This window comes from Leptonychotes weddellii, chromosome 14 (assembly GCF_054177405.1).
Source record: "Leptonychotes weddellii isolate Sample4059 chromosome 14, ASM5417740v2, whole genome shotgun sequence".
NCBI lineage: Eukaryota > Metazoa > Chordata > Mammalia > Carnivora > Phocidae > Leptonychotes > Leptonychotes weddellii.
In genome coordinates this window covers 5603457-5622458 of record NC_138382.1, presented here as the reverse complement: position 1 = coordinate 5622458, position 19002 = coordinate 5603457, and the positions used below count along the sequence as shown (strand labels likewise).

General features: G+C 44.0%; 1 protein-coding gene across 6 annotated transcripts in view; it reads right to left on the bottom strand.

Moving 5' to 3' along the window:
- Window positions 1-19002, bottom strand: part of SPATA6L (spermatogenesis associated 6 like) — a 74540-nt gene that overhangs the window by 42837 nt on the left and 12701 nt on the right. For 5 of the 6 annotated variants that reach the window (XR_014139913.1, XR_014139912.1, XM_081802761.1 and 2 more), the window contains 3 exons: window positions 9572-9696; window positions 4605-4682; window positions 1223-1465 (listed from right to left, as the gene is read on the bottom strand). Coding sequence is in view for 4 of the 6 variants with exons in the window: in XM_081802761.1 (XP_081658887.1) it covers window positions 1223-1465; window positions 4605-4682; window positions 9572-9696 (446 nt within the window). In the remaining 2 variants the exon portion in view is untranslated. The remainder of the gene's footprint in view (window positions 1-1222; window positions 1466-4604; window positions 4683-9571; window positions 9697-19002) is intronic. The other variant, XM_081802762.1, reaches the window with a different exon arrangement.

Below are 19002 nucleotides of genomic sequence, written 5' to 3'. Positions count from 1 at the left end.
AGGCATCACACTATTAATAATTTGCAAAAATTAAAAATAGGGAGGACTGACATTTACTGAGCAAGTCCTCTGCACGAGACATCTTTGTATGACTTTCCTGACAATGACTCTAGGCAGCGAACTTCATCTAATCAGAGTTATTATTCAATTTGAATTCCCTCTTTAGGGGCACCTGGGTGGCTCAGTCGGTTAAGCGTTTGCCTTTGGCTCATGATCTCAGGGTCCTGGGATCGAGCCCCGCACTGGGCTCCCTGCTCAGCGGGGAGTCTGCTTCTCCCTCTGCCTCTGCCCCTCCTCCATGCTTGTGCTCTCTCTCTCCCTCTGATAAATAAATAAATAAATAAATAAATAAATAAAATCTTTTAAAAAAATGAACAGACGAGGGGTGCCTACGTGGCTCAGTCGTTAAGCGTCTGCCTTCGGCTCAGGTCATGATCTCAGGGTCCTGGGATCGAGCCCCGCATCGGGCTCTCTGCTCTGCGGGGAGCCTGCTTCTCCCTCTCCCACTCCCCCTGCTTGTGTTCCCTCTCTCACTGTGTCTCTCTCTGTCAAATAAATAAAATCTTTAAAAAAAAAAAAATGAACAGACGAATGGATAAAGAAGATGTGGTTCATATATACAACGGACTGTTACTCAGCCATCAGAAAGGATGAATACCCACCATCTGCATCAACATGGATGGAACTAGAGGGGATTATGCTAAGTAAAACAAGTCAAGCAGAGAAAGACCATTATCATATGGTTTTACTCATATGCGGAACATAAGGAATAATACAGAGGACCACAGGGGAAGGGAGGGAAAACTGAATGGGAAGAAATCAGAGAGGGAGACAAACCATGAGAGACTCTGGACTCCGGGAAACAAACTGAGGGTTTCAGAGGGGAGGGGTGGTGGGGGGACAGGGTAACTGGGTAACTGGGTGATGGGTATTGAGGAGGGCACGTGTGGTGATGAGCACTGGGTGTTGTTATAAGCGACTAAGGAATCGTTGAACACTACATCCAAAACTAATGATGTACTCTATGTTGGCTAATTGAACATAATACAAAAATACATAAAAAAATAATAGATAAAAAAATAAAATGTTTCTAGTTCAAAAAAAAAAATGAATTCCCTCTTTATTTAATATCACCCATTTGTTTTTATGGCCCAAACTTCTTGGATTTTATCCTCATTCGCACCTTCACCCTTCCAGACTCTGAAAAAAATTTTAGGCTCACGTGTCTAACTACAAATGGAGGTTTGCTTCCCCCGGAGATTCTGATGTTATTTCCAAGGTTCAGCTGAGCTGGCTGGTCGTGAAAGCAGCGCCAGGGGGAAACGGGAGAGGGAGCACGGGACTGCATGCTTTGGGGCAGTCTGTTGAGATTACTCTCCTTTGGCGTCATCTTCATATTATTTATGGGGAGCTTGGGTCCATCTGTTGCAGATAAAGGCCTTCTTGACTTATTATATCTTTCTTCCTGAAACCAAAACAAGAAACACTGTTTTTAAAAATGGGAAATGGAGAAAAAAGAAAAATTCAATCAGAATATAACTATATTGAACTGAACTTTATTTAACTAAGGAAGAAGACTGAACATCTCAGATTTGCCAAACATGAACTTAAAAAAGGGTATTCTCTCCTTAGTTTTTCTTCAGCTCAGCTTAACATCACTAGTAGTTATAACTCGCTGGTGTAATATATTTCAGCCAGAAACAGTGAAAATTATTTGCAGTAGGAGAAAGTTGGAAGGTATCAGACACTCCTCCCTCATCATGATGATTGATGGGGGGGCGAATCTGGCCCACATCCGGGTCCAGCAATTTTTCAAGGAATTTATTATAAGGAAATAATTATGTATGTGTATAGCTACATTCTTTTTCTTTTTAAAAAAAGATTTTATTTTATTTATTTGAGAGAGAGAACACTAGCAGGGGCAGAGGGAGAGGGAGAAGCAGGCTTCCCGCTGAGCAGGGAGCCCGATGCGGGACTGGATCCCAGGACCCTGAGATCATGACCTGAGCCAAAGGCAGATGCTTAACCAACTGAGCCACCCAGGCGCCCCAGCTACAGACATTCTTATAACCATTCAAAAAATGAGAAATCAGCTATACTGGTGAGTAAGCAGTTCCCACTCCGCTCCAAACCCACTTTGCTCTAATATTCAGCTTTAGGGTACTGGGGCAATCCCTTCTGCTCTTTTCAGCTGTTCAGTAGAGGCTCCACCACTAGGAGGCGCTAGAAGGAGGCTGCAAGCCGGGAGGAGGAAGCCAGGACTCCCACTCCCAGTTCTGCCTTCTATTCCCGACAGCGTCACCCCAGCAACCAGGCTTCACCTTGAGAGAGGCACACGGTGCCAGTGTATAGTTTTCCCCCCATAACCCCAGACCGAGCCTCACCGTGCCCCCCTCAGACCTCCCAGCACCAGCCAGCCAGAGTACCCCCGCCCCAGAGCTTTGAGTCCTGCCCCACAGGACCCGCCCTCCAAGCTCCAGAGGCACCAGCAGTGAGCACTGTCCCTCACAGAGGTCTGAGTCCCATTCATCAGAGCCCCGCCTCTGAACCCCCAAGGAAGTGCGCAGGCAAGCAGCCCCTCCCCACAGGTCTGGTCCCACCTGTGTGGGGTCTCTTCCTCAGGCTCCTACATCCATGATGTCCCCACCTCTTCCCCTGGTTCGCCAGCCCTAGGGATGGAAGCTGCTTCCTCTAGTTACTATGTCTGTCACTTCAGTGACCCTTTTACCCTTCAGTTCTTCAACCCCTGTTTGGCCTTTTTTTTAAAAAACATTTAATTAATTAAATCTTTTTACTAAAAGAACAGGTGTGGTTTGTTTCCCTGACTGGACTCTGACTACTGTCTCAGTGAAGTGCCCAACAACAGGAAAACCACTGACCAAATCATGGTATGTCCATACAACAGCTAGCTATGAAGCCGTGAAAAACTGCCTGGCGTAAGAATACTTAAGGATGTGAGAAACGGGGCGCCTGGGTGTCTCAGTCGGTTAAGCATCCGACTCTTGATTTTGGCTCAGGTCATGATTTCAGGGCTGTGAGATGGAGCCCCGCATCAGGCTCCACCCACAGTGTGGAGTCTGCTTGAGATTCTCTCTCTCCATCTCCTACTGCCCCTCCCCCTGCTCGTGCTCTCTTTCTCTCTCTAAAATAAATAAATAAATCTTAAAAAAGGATGTGAGAAACATGTCCATAGCATATTAAATGAAAAGGAAAGATACAAAATTATACGCAGTATTGCATGATCCTAGTCTTTTAAAATTAAAATAATATGTGTGTGTGTGTGTGTGTACTGAAGAATATACTCAAAAAAATGAGTCATGCCCATCCCTACATAATAAGAATGACAGGCAATTTTATTTTTATTTTGTCCTGTTTGCTTATCTGTATTTTCTAGTTTTCTAAATTAAATACTTTTGTTATAAGAAAAAAAAATGGTAAGAGCTATTACTTTAAAAAGTTAACACTTAATGGAAGACCTATATTAAGAGGCCAAAACAAGATAAAAATGGCGGAGTGGAAGAGAGAGACAGACTGAAAGATCACTGTGCACCCATATCAGACTGGAGAAAATAGTGGGTAAATAGGGAAAAACTAAAAAGCAAACAGTGCAGGGGCGCCTGGGTGGCTCAGTCAGTTAGCAACCAGCTCTTGATTTCAGTTCAGGTTGTGATCTCAGGGTCATGAGACCAAGCCCCATGTCCGGCTCTGTGCTCAGTGTAGAGTCTGCTTGGGATTCTCTTTCCATCTCCCTCTGCCCCTCCTGCTCATGCTCTCTCTCTCTCTCTTTCTAAGATAAATAAATCAATTTTTAAAATGTTTAAAAAATAAAAAGCAGCCAATGCCTTCCTTAAAATTAATCATTTGCCTCCTATTATGAGTTATGATGCCCAGAGGATTGATGGCTTTGCACAGATTAGTGACCCTTTGCATTCAGTCCCCCTAACCCACAGCCTACACTTCCAAGGATTTTCCAAGACACCAAGCAAGATTTGGGATGACAAGCAAAGTACCTGAAGGAGCTTTACAAATTACATTCATTCATTTTCCATATTGTTCTACAAAGGATTTTAAATCATTAAAAATTATGTACAACAAGGTAAAAAGAAAGGCCGAAAGCAATCAGAGTGACAGGGAAATTAGGGCTGAACATGACAGTGAAATGGAGGGGGTGCTCAAGGATGCCCCAAGGCCTAGAGGACCCACAAATACAACTCTGAGCTGTGGCCTCAGCGAAAGAAAGAAGGAACACTGTTACTCAAAAGATCAAGAGTAAAAGTCGTGAAACAATAACAAGAAAGCTATCTTGACAGTAGTCAGAGTCCAGTCAGGGAAACAAGCCTACTTATGTCAAACTTGTGATTTTAGCTTTTATATCCCCTGTCCCACCAACTATACCATGATGAATACATGTCAAACACACTCACTCTAATGTGATAGGCTGAACAAATAGTCTGAATATAGAAATTCAAACCTAGTGATAAATCTCCAGGTTTCTATTCATCCAGTTGCCATCTAAACTTGGTAACCAAGTTTGCGCTGAAATTCTTTAAATCTGTGGAGAAAATTCATGACAGTCCTATCACTGGCTTCTTGGTTATACTTACAGAAAATCTGTTTCTTTGCAGAAACACTCGTTCTCTGATGGCTGTCCTTGTAGAAAACTCTATTTTGGGAGCAATGCCCTAAAAATAAAACAGCATAAAAGCAGCAAATAAAATTACTGGAAATAGATTCTTAGCCCATCCCATCTAACTTGAAAGCATGTAAGAACCTAATTACTTTTTTGTGCAGTTGGCATAATCCACACATATTACCTAAAATATATACGTAACAAATATATATATGATGGAATACTATTCAGCCTTTAAAAAGAAGGAATTCTGCCTTTTATGACAACATAAAAGAATCTAGAGGACATTATGCTAAGTGAAATAAGCCAGACACAGAGGCCTTACTTATGTGTGGGATCTGAAACAGCCAAATTCATAGGAGCAGAGAGTGCTGTTTGCCAGGGGCTGGAGGATGGGGGAAATGGGGAGATGGTGGTCAAGGGCACAAATTATGCAAGATGACTAAGTTCTAGAGGTCTATCTGATGTACAGCAATGTGACTATAGTTAATAATACTATAGTGTAAATTTGAAATTTTCTATAAGGGTAGATCTTAAGCATCGAAAGAAAGAAAGAAAGAAAGAGAGAGAAAGAGAGGGAGGGAGGGAGGGAAGGAGGGAAGAAGGAAGGAAGGAAAGAAGGAAGGAAGGAAGGAAGAGGGAAGGAAGGAAGAGGGAAGGAGGGAGGGAAGGAAGGAAGAGAAAAAATAAAAGAAAAAGGAAAAGGCTAAACGAGTAATAATAAGTGATGGATAAGTTAATTAGCTTGATTGTGGCAATTCTTTCACATTGTATATCAAAACATCAAGTTGTACACCTTAAATGTATACAATATTTGTTGATTATACATCAGTAAAGCTGAAAAATAAAACATATACACACAGCCTGGGTAGCACACAATTATGTCCCCATTTTTTGTCTGTCTGATGTCACACAGCTGGGGATCGGGAGAGCCAGGAGTTAGCTTGTTTCCTGCCTATTTATTCCTTCCTCTGCACGTTCATTCCTGTGCATTCATCTGGTCTGCAGAACAAGTTCTTACAGGCACAGCCTAGATCCTCAGCGCCTTTTTTTTTTCTTGGCCTCTAGAATGCAGTATGCCCATACACGTGGTAGGCCTGGACTGGGGTGACTCAAGATTTCTGGGCTTGCAAACACATGAGCCCTGTTGCTGCAGAGCCCGATGATGCAGGGGGGCATATGTCAAACATTGTACAAGACATATGGCCAGAGCAGCTTGACCTCCAGTTAGGAGACTGTCCACACGAAGAGGAGGGCGGGGGAGCTCCAAGGTCCACAGCGCGACCGGTGCAATCACGAGACCTCTTGCGTGGACCAAACCTCGGGTCCCCCGCGGCCCAGCTGTCCGAGCCTGAACAAGTCACCACGTGAGGCACAGACTGGTGTTGCTGTCTCATCGCCTCGCGGGGAGGCCATGTTAACCCCTGAATGACAGTACGACAAACTGTAACCGTTCACATCGTGTGCTTGACTATATGCCAGATAGCATGCTAAACACGACACATAGATTTCACCCTCGTGTGATGGGGGAAGTACTATTATCAGTGCATTTTACAGCTGAGGAAACTGAGGTACACAGAGACTAAGTAATTTACCCAAAGTCACAGTCACTGAGTGACCCAAGTGGGACTGAACCCAGACAGTCGGGGCCCACACTTAACCTCTGCACATGTGGCTGCCTGGCCAGCCTTCAAACCCCCGCTCCAGTTTGCCTGGGGAGGAAGAGGAGGAGGAGGGTGCTCTACCTGCAAGGAATCCACACCCTGTAACACATTCTTGTTCGCCTCCCATAACCTCCACTCCTGACAATGACTTCAGACCATAAGGGGGGATGTACTTCCTTTTTCACAGCAGTACTGATTTTAGTATAATAGATGAGAGCTGAAATTTACAGGCTCTCTCTTGCCCAGTTTCCTTAGCAACAGGAGGAGGGTGATGATGGTTAGGCCAACAAATGGATTTAATAGTACAATTTTTCTAGAATCACAGCACTAAAGGAAAAATGAAATTATTAACTAAAAGTTAATAATTAAGAAATAATAATATTCTTTCTGCTTACTTTACAGAGTCAGTCTTGACCTAACAGGAAAACAAATTACATTAAAAAGAAAATTCTTGGGGCGCCTGGCTGGCTCAGTAGGTAGAGCGTGCGACTCTTGATCTTGGGGTCGTGAGTTCGAGCCCCATGTTCGGCATAAAGCTCAGTTTTCAAAAAAAAAAAAAAATTAAAATTAAGCAAAAAGCCCAAACAGAACAAAACAAAACAAAATTCTTGACCTTGCCAAGAAAAGGAGGGAGAAAAAGCTGTCAAGGTATCAAGTGAAATAAAATGAAATATGGAAATACCAAGAAAAAGTCACATTCTTGTGGAGGAAATAAATCTAATTCTTAATGAATTAATAACTTAAGAGAAAATAATGAAGTGAATGATCTGCCTCACCGACACCTGTAATCCATGAGAGAATCAGCCTCTTGCAGTGACCAAGCCCGACAAGAAAGCATGAGAACCCTGCTCCATCATTCACCAGCCCTGTGGCTTCGAGCACATTTCTTAAACTCCCTCTGCCAGCTTCCCCAACCATAAGACAGGAAAAGAATAGCAGCCACCTTGCAGGGTTAAGGAGGATGGAACAAGATAAGTCACGTATCAAACTCAGCATGATACCTGGCATCTAGGGAGAACGTAGCAAATGTCAGCCGTCATTAAAACTGTGGCGACTGGGGCGCCTGGGTGGCTCAGTTGGTTAAGCAACTGCCTTCGGCTCAGGTCATGATCCTGGAGTCCCATGATCGAGTCCCATGATCGAGTCCCGCATCGAGTCCCGCATCGGGCTCCCTGCTCAGCGGGGAGCCTGCTTCTCCCTCTGACCCTCCCCCCTCTCATGTGCTCTCTGTCTCTCTCATTCTCTCTGTCTCAAATAAATAAATAAAATCTTAAAAAAAAAAAAACTGTGGCGACTGGTTTTGTTTTACCTTCTAGAACATTTGAGAGAAATTGAGTTCCGCTTTCTTTTTACAAATGGTTTAAAACATAGTTTTCATAACTTCACTGATACTTTACCTCTAATGTGTGAGGATCTTTCCCTGCGGTTTAAAGCCCTTTCTCTGATGACTACCTTCGTTTATGAATAACTATAAACACAACTTCCTATACATTCTTCTTCCTACTTATGCTCATGAAGTTTGTAAACAGAGACAACATTTGGGAGAAGACAAGAACGTGTGTTTCTCCTCGTCGTGATACCCAGCTGCATACCAGCCCCGTGTTTGCAGATGGCTTTGACTACACAGAAAACTCAGGCAAACCAAAGTTAATATAAAGAGTATCCCCTACTTGATTCTCACCAGTTTTTGTCCTTTTAGCGTCTGAAGAGCAATATACCAATAACTCAAAATAATAAAGGCAAGCCTTCTCACGAGTACCACAGATTTAAGTGACAGACAAAGAGTATCTCTGAGGGGAAAAAATGGTGTCAGCGAGCTTCACCAAACCGTCAAAGATTATGAAGGGTTTAAAGTTATGCTCATTAGCAATTCTGATGAGGCCAACTTTGGATGCATGTTTGCTGCTTGAAATATTAGAACTAGAAGTTCTGTCATCATAAACATCACAGAAACAAGGGTCCTCATGTTACATATTCTGCACTTACTCTCAACAAAACGGGAAGTGATAACATTTTATGAAATTATAACAATAACGATTCATGGGGGAGTAAGAGAAAAGGTGAGTATTAAATAGGCTTTTTAAATTCATAAAGCTGTGGGGGCATCTGGGTGGCTCAGTCATTAAGCGTCTGCCTTCGGCTCAGGTCATGATCCCAGGGTCCTGGGATCGAGCCCCGCATCGGGCTCCCTGCTCCATGGGAAGCCTGCTTCTCCCTCTCCCACTCCCGCTGCTTGTGTTCCCTCTCTCGCTGTGTCTCTCTCTGTCAAATAAATAAATAAAATCTTTAAAAAAAAAAATTCATAAAGCTGTGGCCCTTCCAACAGAGACCATCCAAGTAACATAAAGGTTGAGAAAATTGTCAGAGCTGCTGTGGGGTTAGAAACCATCACAGATACCAGCAAAATGAATGTCCTGAATTTGGGTTCAGGTAATGCCCGCAAAACAGATTGCTATCTGAATAACTACTGTGTCTTTTAAGAGCCTTTAGTAGTATCTCTGTGAACCTCTGTCCCTTTCCTTGCCATTAAGTGAAGACTCTTGACATCTGCCTTGGCTGACGAGAGCCATCACGAAAATAACATACCGTAGGAAAACCCAAAACCTCGGGGCGCCTGGGTGGCTCAGTCATTAAGCATCTGCCTTCGGCTCAGGTCATGATCCCAGGGTCCTGGGATCAAGCCCTGCATCGGGCTCCCTGATCCACGGGAAGCCTGCTTCTCCCTCTCCCACTCCCCCTGCTTGTGTTCCCTCTCTCGCTGTGTCTCTCTCTGTCAAATAAATAAATAAAATCTTAAAAAAAAAAAAAGGAAAACCCGAAGGCTCAAAATAAATGAGAGGTGGCATTATTACTCTCACGATTCTATTTGCTTTCATTATTACTACTAAAAAATCGCTTCTCGGCCTTTTGGCTAAGATCAAGTGCATTATTACTACTAAAACAATAGCTACGATTAAATAAACTGGTATTAAATCTTTCCATTAGTCTGCATTAAGAGGAGGTGGAAAAGCATCCTTGTAAGTATGTGACAGTGTGAATAAGGCAATGATTTGGCCTGATTAGGTTAAGACCCCTCCCCCACCACCACCTCTCAGATCAGCAGTGGGGGGAATCAGTATAATTTGGTTTTTGAATGGGGCATCTAAACAGGGCTGCTACACAGGGGTACTAACCAAGATGAAGTGATCAGCCCAAGAACAAGCCCTGTCAGAAATAAAATGTCCAAGTCCCAAGAATCTCTCCCCACAGAAGTCCAGGCTGGGCACGAACCACTTACTGGAAACCCTGCAATCGTCTTCATGAGCACCTCCCTGCACATCCCAGGGAGCGAAGGTGTCAGCTTGGGTTCAGGGAAAAGAAAATCCCGTGTGTTTTCTTCATAGCAGGCCAACTCCTCCCACACTAGAAAGAAAGGAGAAAAGCCATAAGTAGATTTACATTCTCAAAATGATCTACATTCCTGAGTTTAACAAAATAAAAGCTTAGACAGGTGACAGCCGAGATGGCATTCAGATAAAAATAGACATTTTGATCAAAGCACCTGTTATTCAAGAGGTGGAGTAGAAGAGATTTCTACTACTTCTTATCGCATGGATCATTTTTAAAAGCCTTCCCAAGTCATAACAGAGAAGAAGAAAAAAAACTAAAGGATTGCTCCACAAAACAGAACAAAGAGAAAAATCTCTTTTCATCCCTCCGTCTGTCCATCCATTGATGCATCCACCCACCCTTTCCTTCAACCATGTTTTCTAAGGACACACCTTGGGCCAAGTCCTAGGGATAGAACAGGAACAAGGCAGACAATGCCCCGTTCACACAAAGGTTACAGCACAGACTGGGAGATGGGGGGTCAACGTGTCCTCTGATGCAGGGATATCAGCATCCCCATGGCCCACAGAACAGCCAAAGCTGTGGTTCTTAGCAGGACTGGTACCAGCCACAGGGACATTCCCAAAAATTTGGGGGGACATTTCATGGGCAGGAACCAGAGGTGCTAAGATGTCTCGCAATGCTCAAGACACTCCCGCACAACATTCTAATGTCATAACAACATTCTTTCAGGTGAGAAGCTGTTTTATAATTGGCTGAGCCTGGAACCTCACTGTTACATACAAACACGGAGCATTTTCTTTGCATGATCTTAAAATACACTGAATTTTCAGGAATGCAGCTACCATGTAAATTAAGGAACAAATGTGTTCAGATCTTTACTGAGACCCTACTGGCTATTTTGAAAATCATGCCACATCTAAATACTTCCTTATGCTCAACGTTTGTGTACTGATACACGTATTTTGTTTTAAACCATTTTCCTTTTATTTCTCCTTTGTTACAGCTGAAATATTACATCGTTTGCAGCGATTTGTGTAAGCTGGTTATAGCAACCATGAATATCATTTCAGTATGGCAAAAGGGATGCTACAAAACACTCATTACCAAAAGAAGATCTCGGGTCTAAGAGGACTGAGAAGCTACCAGCAGGGCCCTCCTTGTCTACACAGCAGGTGCTACACCAGAGATTCCGACCGAGAGTGGACCCTGGACAGAGCACCGCCAAAAAAGAAACCATAGTCAATGAGGTAGTTTTACCATTTGGTGACCGCCATTTGATTTTGAGAAGAACTCTGATAGGTGTATTTCTGGCACATCCTACTTATCCCACTCAACACAAATGCTTGGGTTCTCATAAGGATTGAAGTGCAAAAAGAACGCATTCTCTCTTTTTCATCACGATATCATGTCTTTCCACTCCTCTCCTCTCATCTCAGACATGCACCAGCCACACGGACTGATGATCCATCTTCCCCTCCTCTGCTACGTACGGACTTCCTCAGCCCACGCTGTTCCTTCCAAAACGTCCTTTCTTCCTTCCCATTCCAGGTGAAATCCCGTTCGTCTTTCAAGTCTCACTTTGAACGTCTCCTCATGTCTCCGAGATAACAGGTCCAAAACAGAACTCTTGAATTTTTCCCACAAGTAAGCTCTCCCTTAGCCTCCCATCAGAAGAACCAATACCACATGCTTGAGCCAAAAATCTAGGATTTATCCTTGATTCCACTCTTTTCGCTCCTCACATGAACCCATTAGCTAAGTCCTGTTGACTCCATCTCCAAAATAAATCTAAAATCTGTGTCCTCTCTCCACCCTTACGGCCACCAGGCTGGTCCCAGCCCCACCACCTGTCTCCCCGACCACTGCCACGGCCTCCGAGCTGGTCTCCCTGCTTCCACTGTCCTGCACTCAAACCTGTCCTCCACACACTGCCATGTTATAAATACATCACATTGTACCTTTCCATCTCCTTAAAACCTTCCAACGGGCTCCCCATCCTGCTAGAATAAAACCTAAGCATCTTATCCTGGCCTTCAAGACTCCGTGTAATCAGCCTCGCCTAACCCCTCCTCCATCATCTGTTACCACTCTCCTCCTTGCTCATGCCACGTCCGCCCTGCTGCCCTTCCTGCTGTCCCTCAAACACACCAAGCTCGCCTCTACCTTAGATGCTTGCCCTGCGTTCTCCCTGTCGTCTTCCTTCCCCGGATCTCTGCATGGCTGGCTCCCTCCTATCCAATGAGGGGCCTCGGCTGAAATGTCATCTCATCAGAAGGAGGTACCCCAACCTAAAGGAGCCTGGTGCTCCCCACCACATTACCCTATTTCACTTTCTTCTTCTTCTTTTTTTTTTAAAGATTTATTTATTTATTTATTTGACAGAGAGAGACACAAGTAGGGGGGAGGAGGAGAGGGAGAAGCAGACTCCCCACTGAGCAGGGAGCCCGATGCAGGGCTCCATCCCAGGACCCCGGGATCCTGACCTGAGCTGAAGACAGACACTTAACCGACTGAGCCACCCAGGCGCCCCAGCCTCTTTCACTTTCTATCCAAAACATACCGCGAACCAAGACTGGCATCACACATGCGTTTGTGACCTGCTCCCATCAGTGCTGGGAGTGTTACATTTACTACTCCATCCCTGGCAGGGACGTCCCTAGAGGGTGTGAGTGCGGGGCAGTTACCAGCACGGGCCCCAGCCAAGACCGCCTCACCTGGAAGGGGGCCATTCTGCCAGTGTCTCTCACAGGCCCCTGGAGAGATCATTAAGGATGGACATTTTAAAGATTTTTTTTTTTAAAGATTTTATTTATTTATTTGAGAGAGAATGAGAGAGAGCAAGCACATGAGAGGGGGGAGGGTCAGAGGGAGAAGCAGACTCCCTGCCGAGCAGGGAGCCCGATGCGGGACTCGATCCAGGGACTCCAGGATCATGACCTGAGCCGAAGGCAGTCGCTTAACCAACTGAGCCACCCAGGCGCTCCATTTTAAAGATTTTTTAGAATTTGTTTATTTAGAGAGAGAGAGAGTGGGGTGGGGAGGGGCAGAGGGAGAGGGAAAGAAGCCGACTCAGTGGGGTGGGGCTCAATGCGGGGCTCGATCCCAGGACCTCAAGACCACGACCGGAGCTGAAACCAAGAGTTGGACACTCAACCGACTGAGCCACCCAGGCGCCCTTTTACAACCGCATTTCAGAGGCAGTCAGAAAAGAGAGGTGTCGTGCAGCCTCCTGGAGCTGCCTCCGAGCAGATGATGTGAGAGAACTTAAGGCTCTGCTTACATCAGGTGCTCAGTTAGCATTCGTTACCCTCTTTGAGACTCAGTTTCCACCACCGTGAGAGAAGGAGACGTACGAAAAGTCCTCTAAAATCTTTCCAACTCCTACCCTTCATTCATTTCTCAATCACTTCTTTTCCATCTTTTCAATCTCTTTTCATTCATACGTTCAAGAAATATGCACTGAGGACCTACCGTGTGCCGGCAATTCTAGATCCTGGGTGTTTAACAGGAAACACCATGGGTATAATTCCTGCCTTCCCGGAGCTTACAGTCCACAAGTGAGGAACAATTACACAAATGAATATACAATGTACATTGATGATAAAGAGGAAGGTGGGGAGGCAGTGGGAAGGTGGGGGGAGTTCTAAGATGGATCTTCTGCTTCATCCCAGCCTCCTTTTCATCAGTGCTCCTTTGACAGGCTCCCTCTGTAATGGGCATGACATCCCAACTCTGCTGGCCAGGGACTTCCTCCACTCAGAGACCTCACAAGTGCAACCTGAAAACGGGCGGTGATGTGACAATCTCCTCACCCATCACTAGCAACGAAACACAGCTTTCTACTGAGGCATGTGGTTTGGTGGTTAAGAACTGTTTCTAGGTTGAGACAGAGCTGGTTCAAACCCCTGCTCCACCATTTACCAGCTCTGCGACCAGGAGCAAATGACATAATCTCCTAGTTTCAGCTTCCTCTTCAGGAAAACATAAAAGTCTTAATAGTACCTGCCCCCTGGGGCTACTGTGAGGGCACATGACATGTATAAAGTGCCAAGCACACTGCCTAACATCACCTGCCATCATCGGGACTGCTCCACGACACCAACCCAGCAGAGGTCCCAGCACCACACTGGTCTCTGGACATCATGTGTTTTCGATCATATGCTCCTACTCCAATAAACCCCTACATGCACGGTGTGATGTTCTCCACGCTGGGCTTCTCCTTTCGCCTTCCATAGGTTTTTGGCCAGCTCTTCTCACTGCATCCAACATGACAGCTACCAAATCACGATGCGTGTATTTAGCAAGAATTAAAATAAAAATAAAGAGGCCAGAGAATCGGAGGCAGGCTCATCTCCTATCTTTGGAATCACAGGACTAAAGAGACTGAAATTGGAGAAGAGAAATAAAAGGCTGATGTGTCTCATTTCTCTCTCTCTCTCTCTCTCTGCTTTGGTCGTGTTCTGGAGTCCAACCTGCCACCCAGTGTAAAAATGTCTGCACAGCAAGGGGACGCTACAGGAGCCTCAGTTATAAATAATGAGCATATACACAGGCTGAGTGATTCTCAGAGGCCAAGGGAAATGTCTGAAAGAAATCACATTCTTACAGGCTCAGACTGGGACATCATCAATGCCGTCAGTGAAAAACTTTTCCCCCGAAAAAAGGAAAACAAATGAGCCTTCGAGAAAAACAGTCATTTTCGTAACAATGTTGTCTTGAAAAATCTACCGTTTACGGAGCATACCAGAACTGACAGCTTGCCCCGTGACGGAGTCTCATGTGGTGCCTTCTGTACAGAGAAGGAAACCGGCTCTGCGGGCAGGACGCACATAGGATGCCACGCGGCAAAGCAGGATTTCAAACCCCTGTTATCTGGGGCAGGAGTTCTTCCACTCTCGATGCCTCATGAACACCACTACGAAGCATCAAACGACGTCTGCCTGAGGGAATGGTGCCCACTGAGTTAGCAGTTTACAGCTGGACGGAACCCACGAGTCTCCCAGGCGAGAGGCTTTCATCTAAGAGATGGGTAGGAAGAAAGCTAAGCGCCCGCGCAGACAGGATCAGCTGCTGCCCCCCTGTGTCCGTTTGCTTTCTCCCAGCTTTTGTAAACAGGAACCAGAGGAGTCTTCATGGCTTCTGAGCCGAATCCTTGGACATCGCTAGCAGTAAAGCCATAGGCACATCGAAGGAACTCATGCCATTAACACAACGGTCATAACATGTCTTTTGACTATAGGTGTGTTGGAAAGCGATGTGAATAAACATCAAACAATAAAATAGTATCTGCAGCAAAATGAAAAGTGAAGGATTTCAGCCACGTGAAGGACGGGTCCCTGCGAACCTAAATGTAGCCCCTGTGACCCCACGGTGCTGCCTACATGAGACAAATCATTTTTGCTTAATTATCAAGCATCGAGAACCAGCACAGCAAGAGGGCTCACCACCACCGTCCTGCCTGGGGCCATGGGCGTGATACCAACAGCAGTGTGGGGCATGTTCTGAGCACACCCTCAATACGCAGACGTTGGACCCGTTGTGGACCGACCTGTAATGCACCTGAAGCTGAGCGAAATTATTTTGAGCAATTCTAATCTAATGCTACTAAAAACGACAATCCGCAATACAAGGACTGAAGACAAGAGGAAAATAAGTATCATACAGCCTCCATTTCATATCTGAGTAGCTTCTGAGTTATAACCTGTAGGCATGCACCCAGCCTCAAAGTTCTCCAATCATCATGGCCTTGAACTACTCTCGCAACCTTCTCACAGGTGGATTTCTGGTCACATGAAAAACATATGGTAATCTAAGATATATCAAACATTAAAAAGCAAGTTGCAGACTATGTATATTCAACCAATGTGTATACTAAACACACATATATTAAATACTAGATATATAAAGTACATTCATGTATACATACGTGTGTACATATAAATGTATTTGAGATTTCACTGAATACACCAAATGTATTATATATACATATATCTGAAAATACCTAAAAAGAAACACAACAAATTATTAGTAGTAATTATTGTCAGAGGTTGTTGACGAATGTGGTTTTTAACTTTTTATTTTATATAACTTTGTGGTAAATTTTTACAGTAGGAGTATTTAGGTATTGGGTTATTTTTTTTTAAGATTTTATTTTTTTATTTGTCAGAGAGAGAGAGAGAGCACAAGCAGGGGGAGGGGCAGAGGGAGACGGAGAAGCAAGCTCCCCACTGAGCAGGGAGCCCGATGCGGGGCTCGATCCCAGGACCCTGAGATCATGACCTGAGCTGAAGGCAGACACTTAACCGACTGAGCCACCCAGGCGCCCCAGGTATTGGGTCATTTTTTAAAACTTCATGTAGAACTAAATAAGATCAAAATGGGCCTGCTTCTACTTCATTAACACCGAAATATAACTTGTCAATTTGCATTGATATATGTTTGAACATAAAATAAGGCCAAATAAGAAAGAAAAAAAAAACTATGGAAAAAAATTCAATACCTTGATTTTAGCCTATCACTTTTAGGCTGAAAAATATTCAGTAAGAATTTCTGAAAAGCAGGTAGGAAGCATCTCTGATCTTCCCTCTGTTCTACCTAAGACAGCCCTGATATATACAAGAGTTCCTATCCTTAGATCCACAGAAAGTGGGGTTCTTCTCTGTTTTCAGGGTCTGCTTCGGCCAGTAGGCCGAGAGGCAGAAGAAAGAGCTACAGAATTCCGGGTCCCCTCAACTCCTCGGGGCCCGTGTCTTGTTCTAGGTACAGCCCCAGCTGGCAAAACTATGATCCTCATAAAAGCCTCCACGGCCACCTCTGCTTTAGCTCAGGAAGCTGCCAGACTCACTTTCCTTCTCCCATGTTCTTAAGAAAACGAAAGATTCAAACAATAAAATATCAAAAGAATACAACAAAACAGGAGACATACATATGCATTAAGCATAACTTATTAAAAACTTTGGTAAAGGGGCGCCTGGGTGGCTCAGTCGGTTAAGCGACTGCCTTCGGCTCAGGTCATGATTCTGGAGTCCCGGGATCGAGTCCCGCGTCGGGCTCCCTGCTCGGCGGGGAGTCTGCTTCTCCCTCTGCTCTCTTCCCTCTCGTGCTCTCTGTCTCTCATTCTCTCTCGCAAATAAATAAATAAAATCTTTAAAAAAAAAAAAAAAAAACTTTGGTAAAAACATCAGGAATATATACCAAAGGGCAATGTTAACATCCAGACATCACTCTGCAAGTAATTAAAGGACACTGAAAATCACGTTATACAGAAGAAAAGAAAGAAAACAAATTATGGGAAAATGGAAATTTTTAAGAAGTAAATTTTATATTTTAGGTTGTCACAAATCATATCTATAAAGGGGCCAACACATATAGTAAAATATATTTTAAATAAATTATATACGGTGCGCCTGGGTGGCTCAGTTGTTAAGCGTCTGCCTTCGGCTCAGGTCATGATCCCAGGGTCCTGGGATCGAGCCCCATGTCAGGCTCCCTGCTCCGCGGGAAGCCTGCTTCTCCCTCTCCCACTCCCCCTGCTTGTGTTCCCTCTCTCTCTATGTATCTCTGTCAAATAAATAAATAAAATCTTAAAAAAAAATAAAGAAAGAAATTATATACTTTGCAAACACAATAAATTCAAATGATAATATCTGGCATTAGCTAGGCTATGGGCAAGGGGCATGCCATACACTATTGAATACAGTAATAATGGAAACTTGCTGGCGATCAGTTTACTCCCAGGTGACAAGATATGGATGTTCAGTCTGGTACAGTTGTCCCCCCTTATCCACAGTTCCGAGACCCCCAGTGGATGCCTGAAACTGCAGATAGCACTGAATCCTATAGACACTACCTTTTTTTCCTACACATACCTACCTACGGTAAAGTTTAACTTATAAATTAGGCTTAGTAAAAGATTAACAACAATAACTAATAATAAAATAATTATAACAATATACTGTAATAACAGTCACGTGAATGTGATCTCTTGCAAAATATCTTATTGCATGTACTCACCCTTCTTGTGATGATGTGATTTGATAAAATGCCTACGTGATGAGAAGAAGTGAGGTGAGTGACTCAGTTTTTAGGCTACTACTGACCTCCTGACAATGTCAGAAGGAGGATCATCTGCTTCTGGACCATGGTTGTTGCCATGGGTAACTGAAACCATAGGAAGCAGAACCACAGATACGGGGGGACTCCTGTAATTCTATTCTTTACAAATATACCAAGAGAAAAAAATAATTTTTATAAATATGTGAAAGACAAAGCCTAAATGTTTAACAATATCAATTTAAGGATAATTATAATACTACAGAAAAACACATAGCTATTGAGAATGACAAACTACAGATAACAATGTACAGTGAAAAAGCAAAACCCCAAATGTTATGTCTCTACTCTTCATGGACTTATAAAAACACATAAGTAAATTGATGAAATTCTTTACTGCCATTAAAAATAATGACGTACAGGGTGCGTGGGTGGCTCAGTTGGTTTAGGCGACTGCCTTCGGCTCGGGTCATGATCCTGGAGTCCCTGGATCGAGTCCCGCATCGGGCTCCCTGCTCGGCGGGGAGTCTGCTTCTCCCTCTGACCCTCCCCCCTCTCATGTGCTCTCTCTCATTCTCTCTCTCTCAAATAAATAAATGAGAATCTTTAAAAATAATAATAATAATGACGTACATCTATGCTTTTAGAAATGAAAATCCAACAGTGATCTATCACGGGGGAAGCCAAAAAGAGAAGAAAATGTATGTGACACTATTATGTAAAAATTTTGTATCTAGGTGTTTTTCTGTCCGCAGAGATATATCAAGAAACATGTTCACCAAATTATAAAGGTTTTCTCATCATTTGGGGATGCTTTTTGCAGCAAATAAAAACTGTAAAGCTATTTTCATTTTAAGGAAGAAAAAAGGCAAAAACCTGTAACAGCAAAGATCAAAAAAGAATTAGAAATGTTTGAGTCTTAAATATTCTCTCTCTCTCTCTCTCTCTCTCTCACACACACACACACACACACACAAATCACCAGGTAGGGACACCTGGGTGGCTCAGTTGTTTAAGCATCCGCCTTATGCTCAGGTCATGATCCCAGGGTCCTGGGATGGAGCCCCCCATCAGGCTCCCTGCTCAGCGGGGAGTCTGCTTCTCCCTCTCCTTCTGCCCCTCCTCCATGCTTGTGTTCTCTCAAGTAAATAAATCCTTAAGAAAAAAAAGACATGTGAAGCAAAGGTACCACAGAAAAGTTTCCTCCTACAGTCCCACAATTCTAGCAAGCACTTTTTCTGTAAAGGGCAAGACAGTAAATACTTTAGGCTTTGCAGACCACATGGTCATAACTACTCAACTCCAGCATAAACAAAAGCAGCC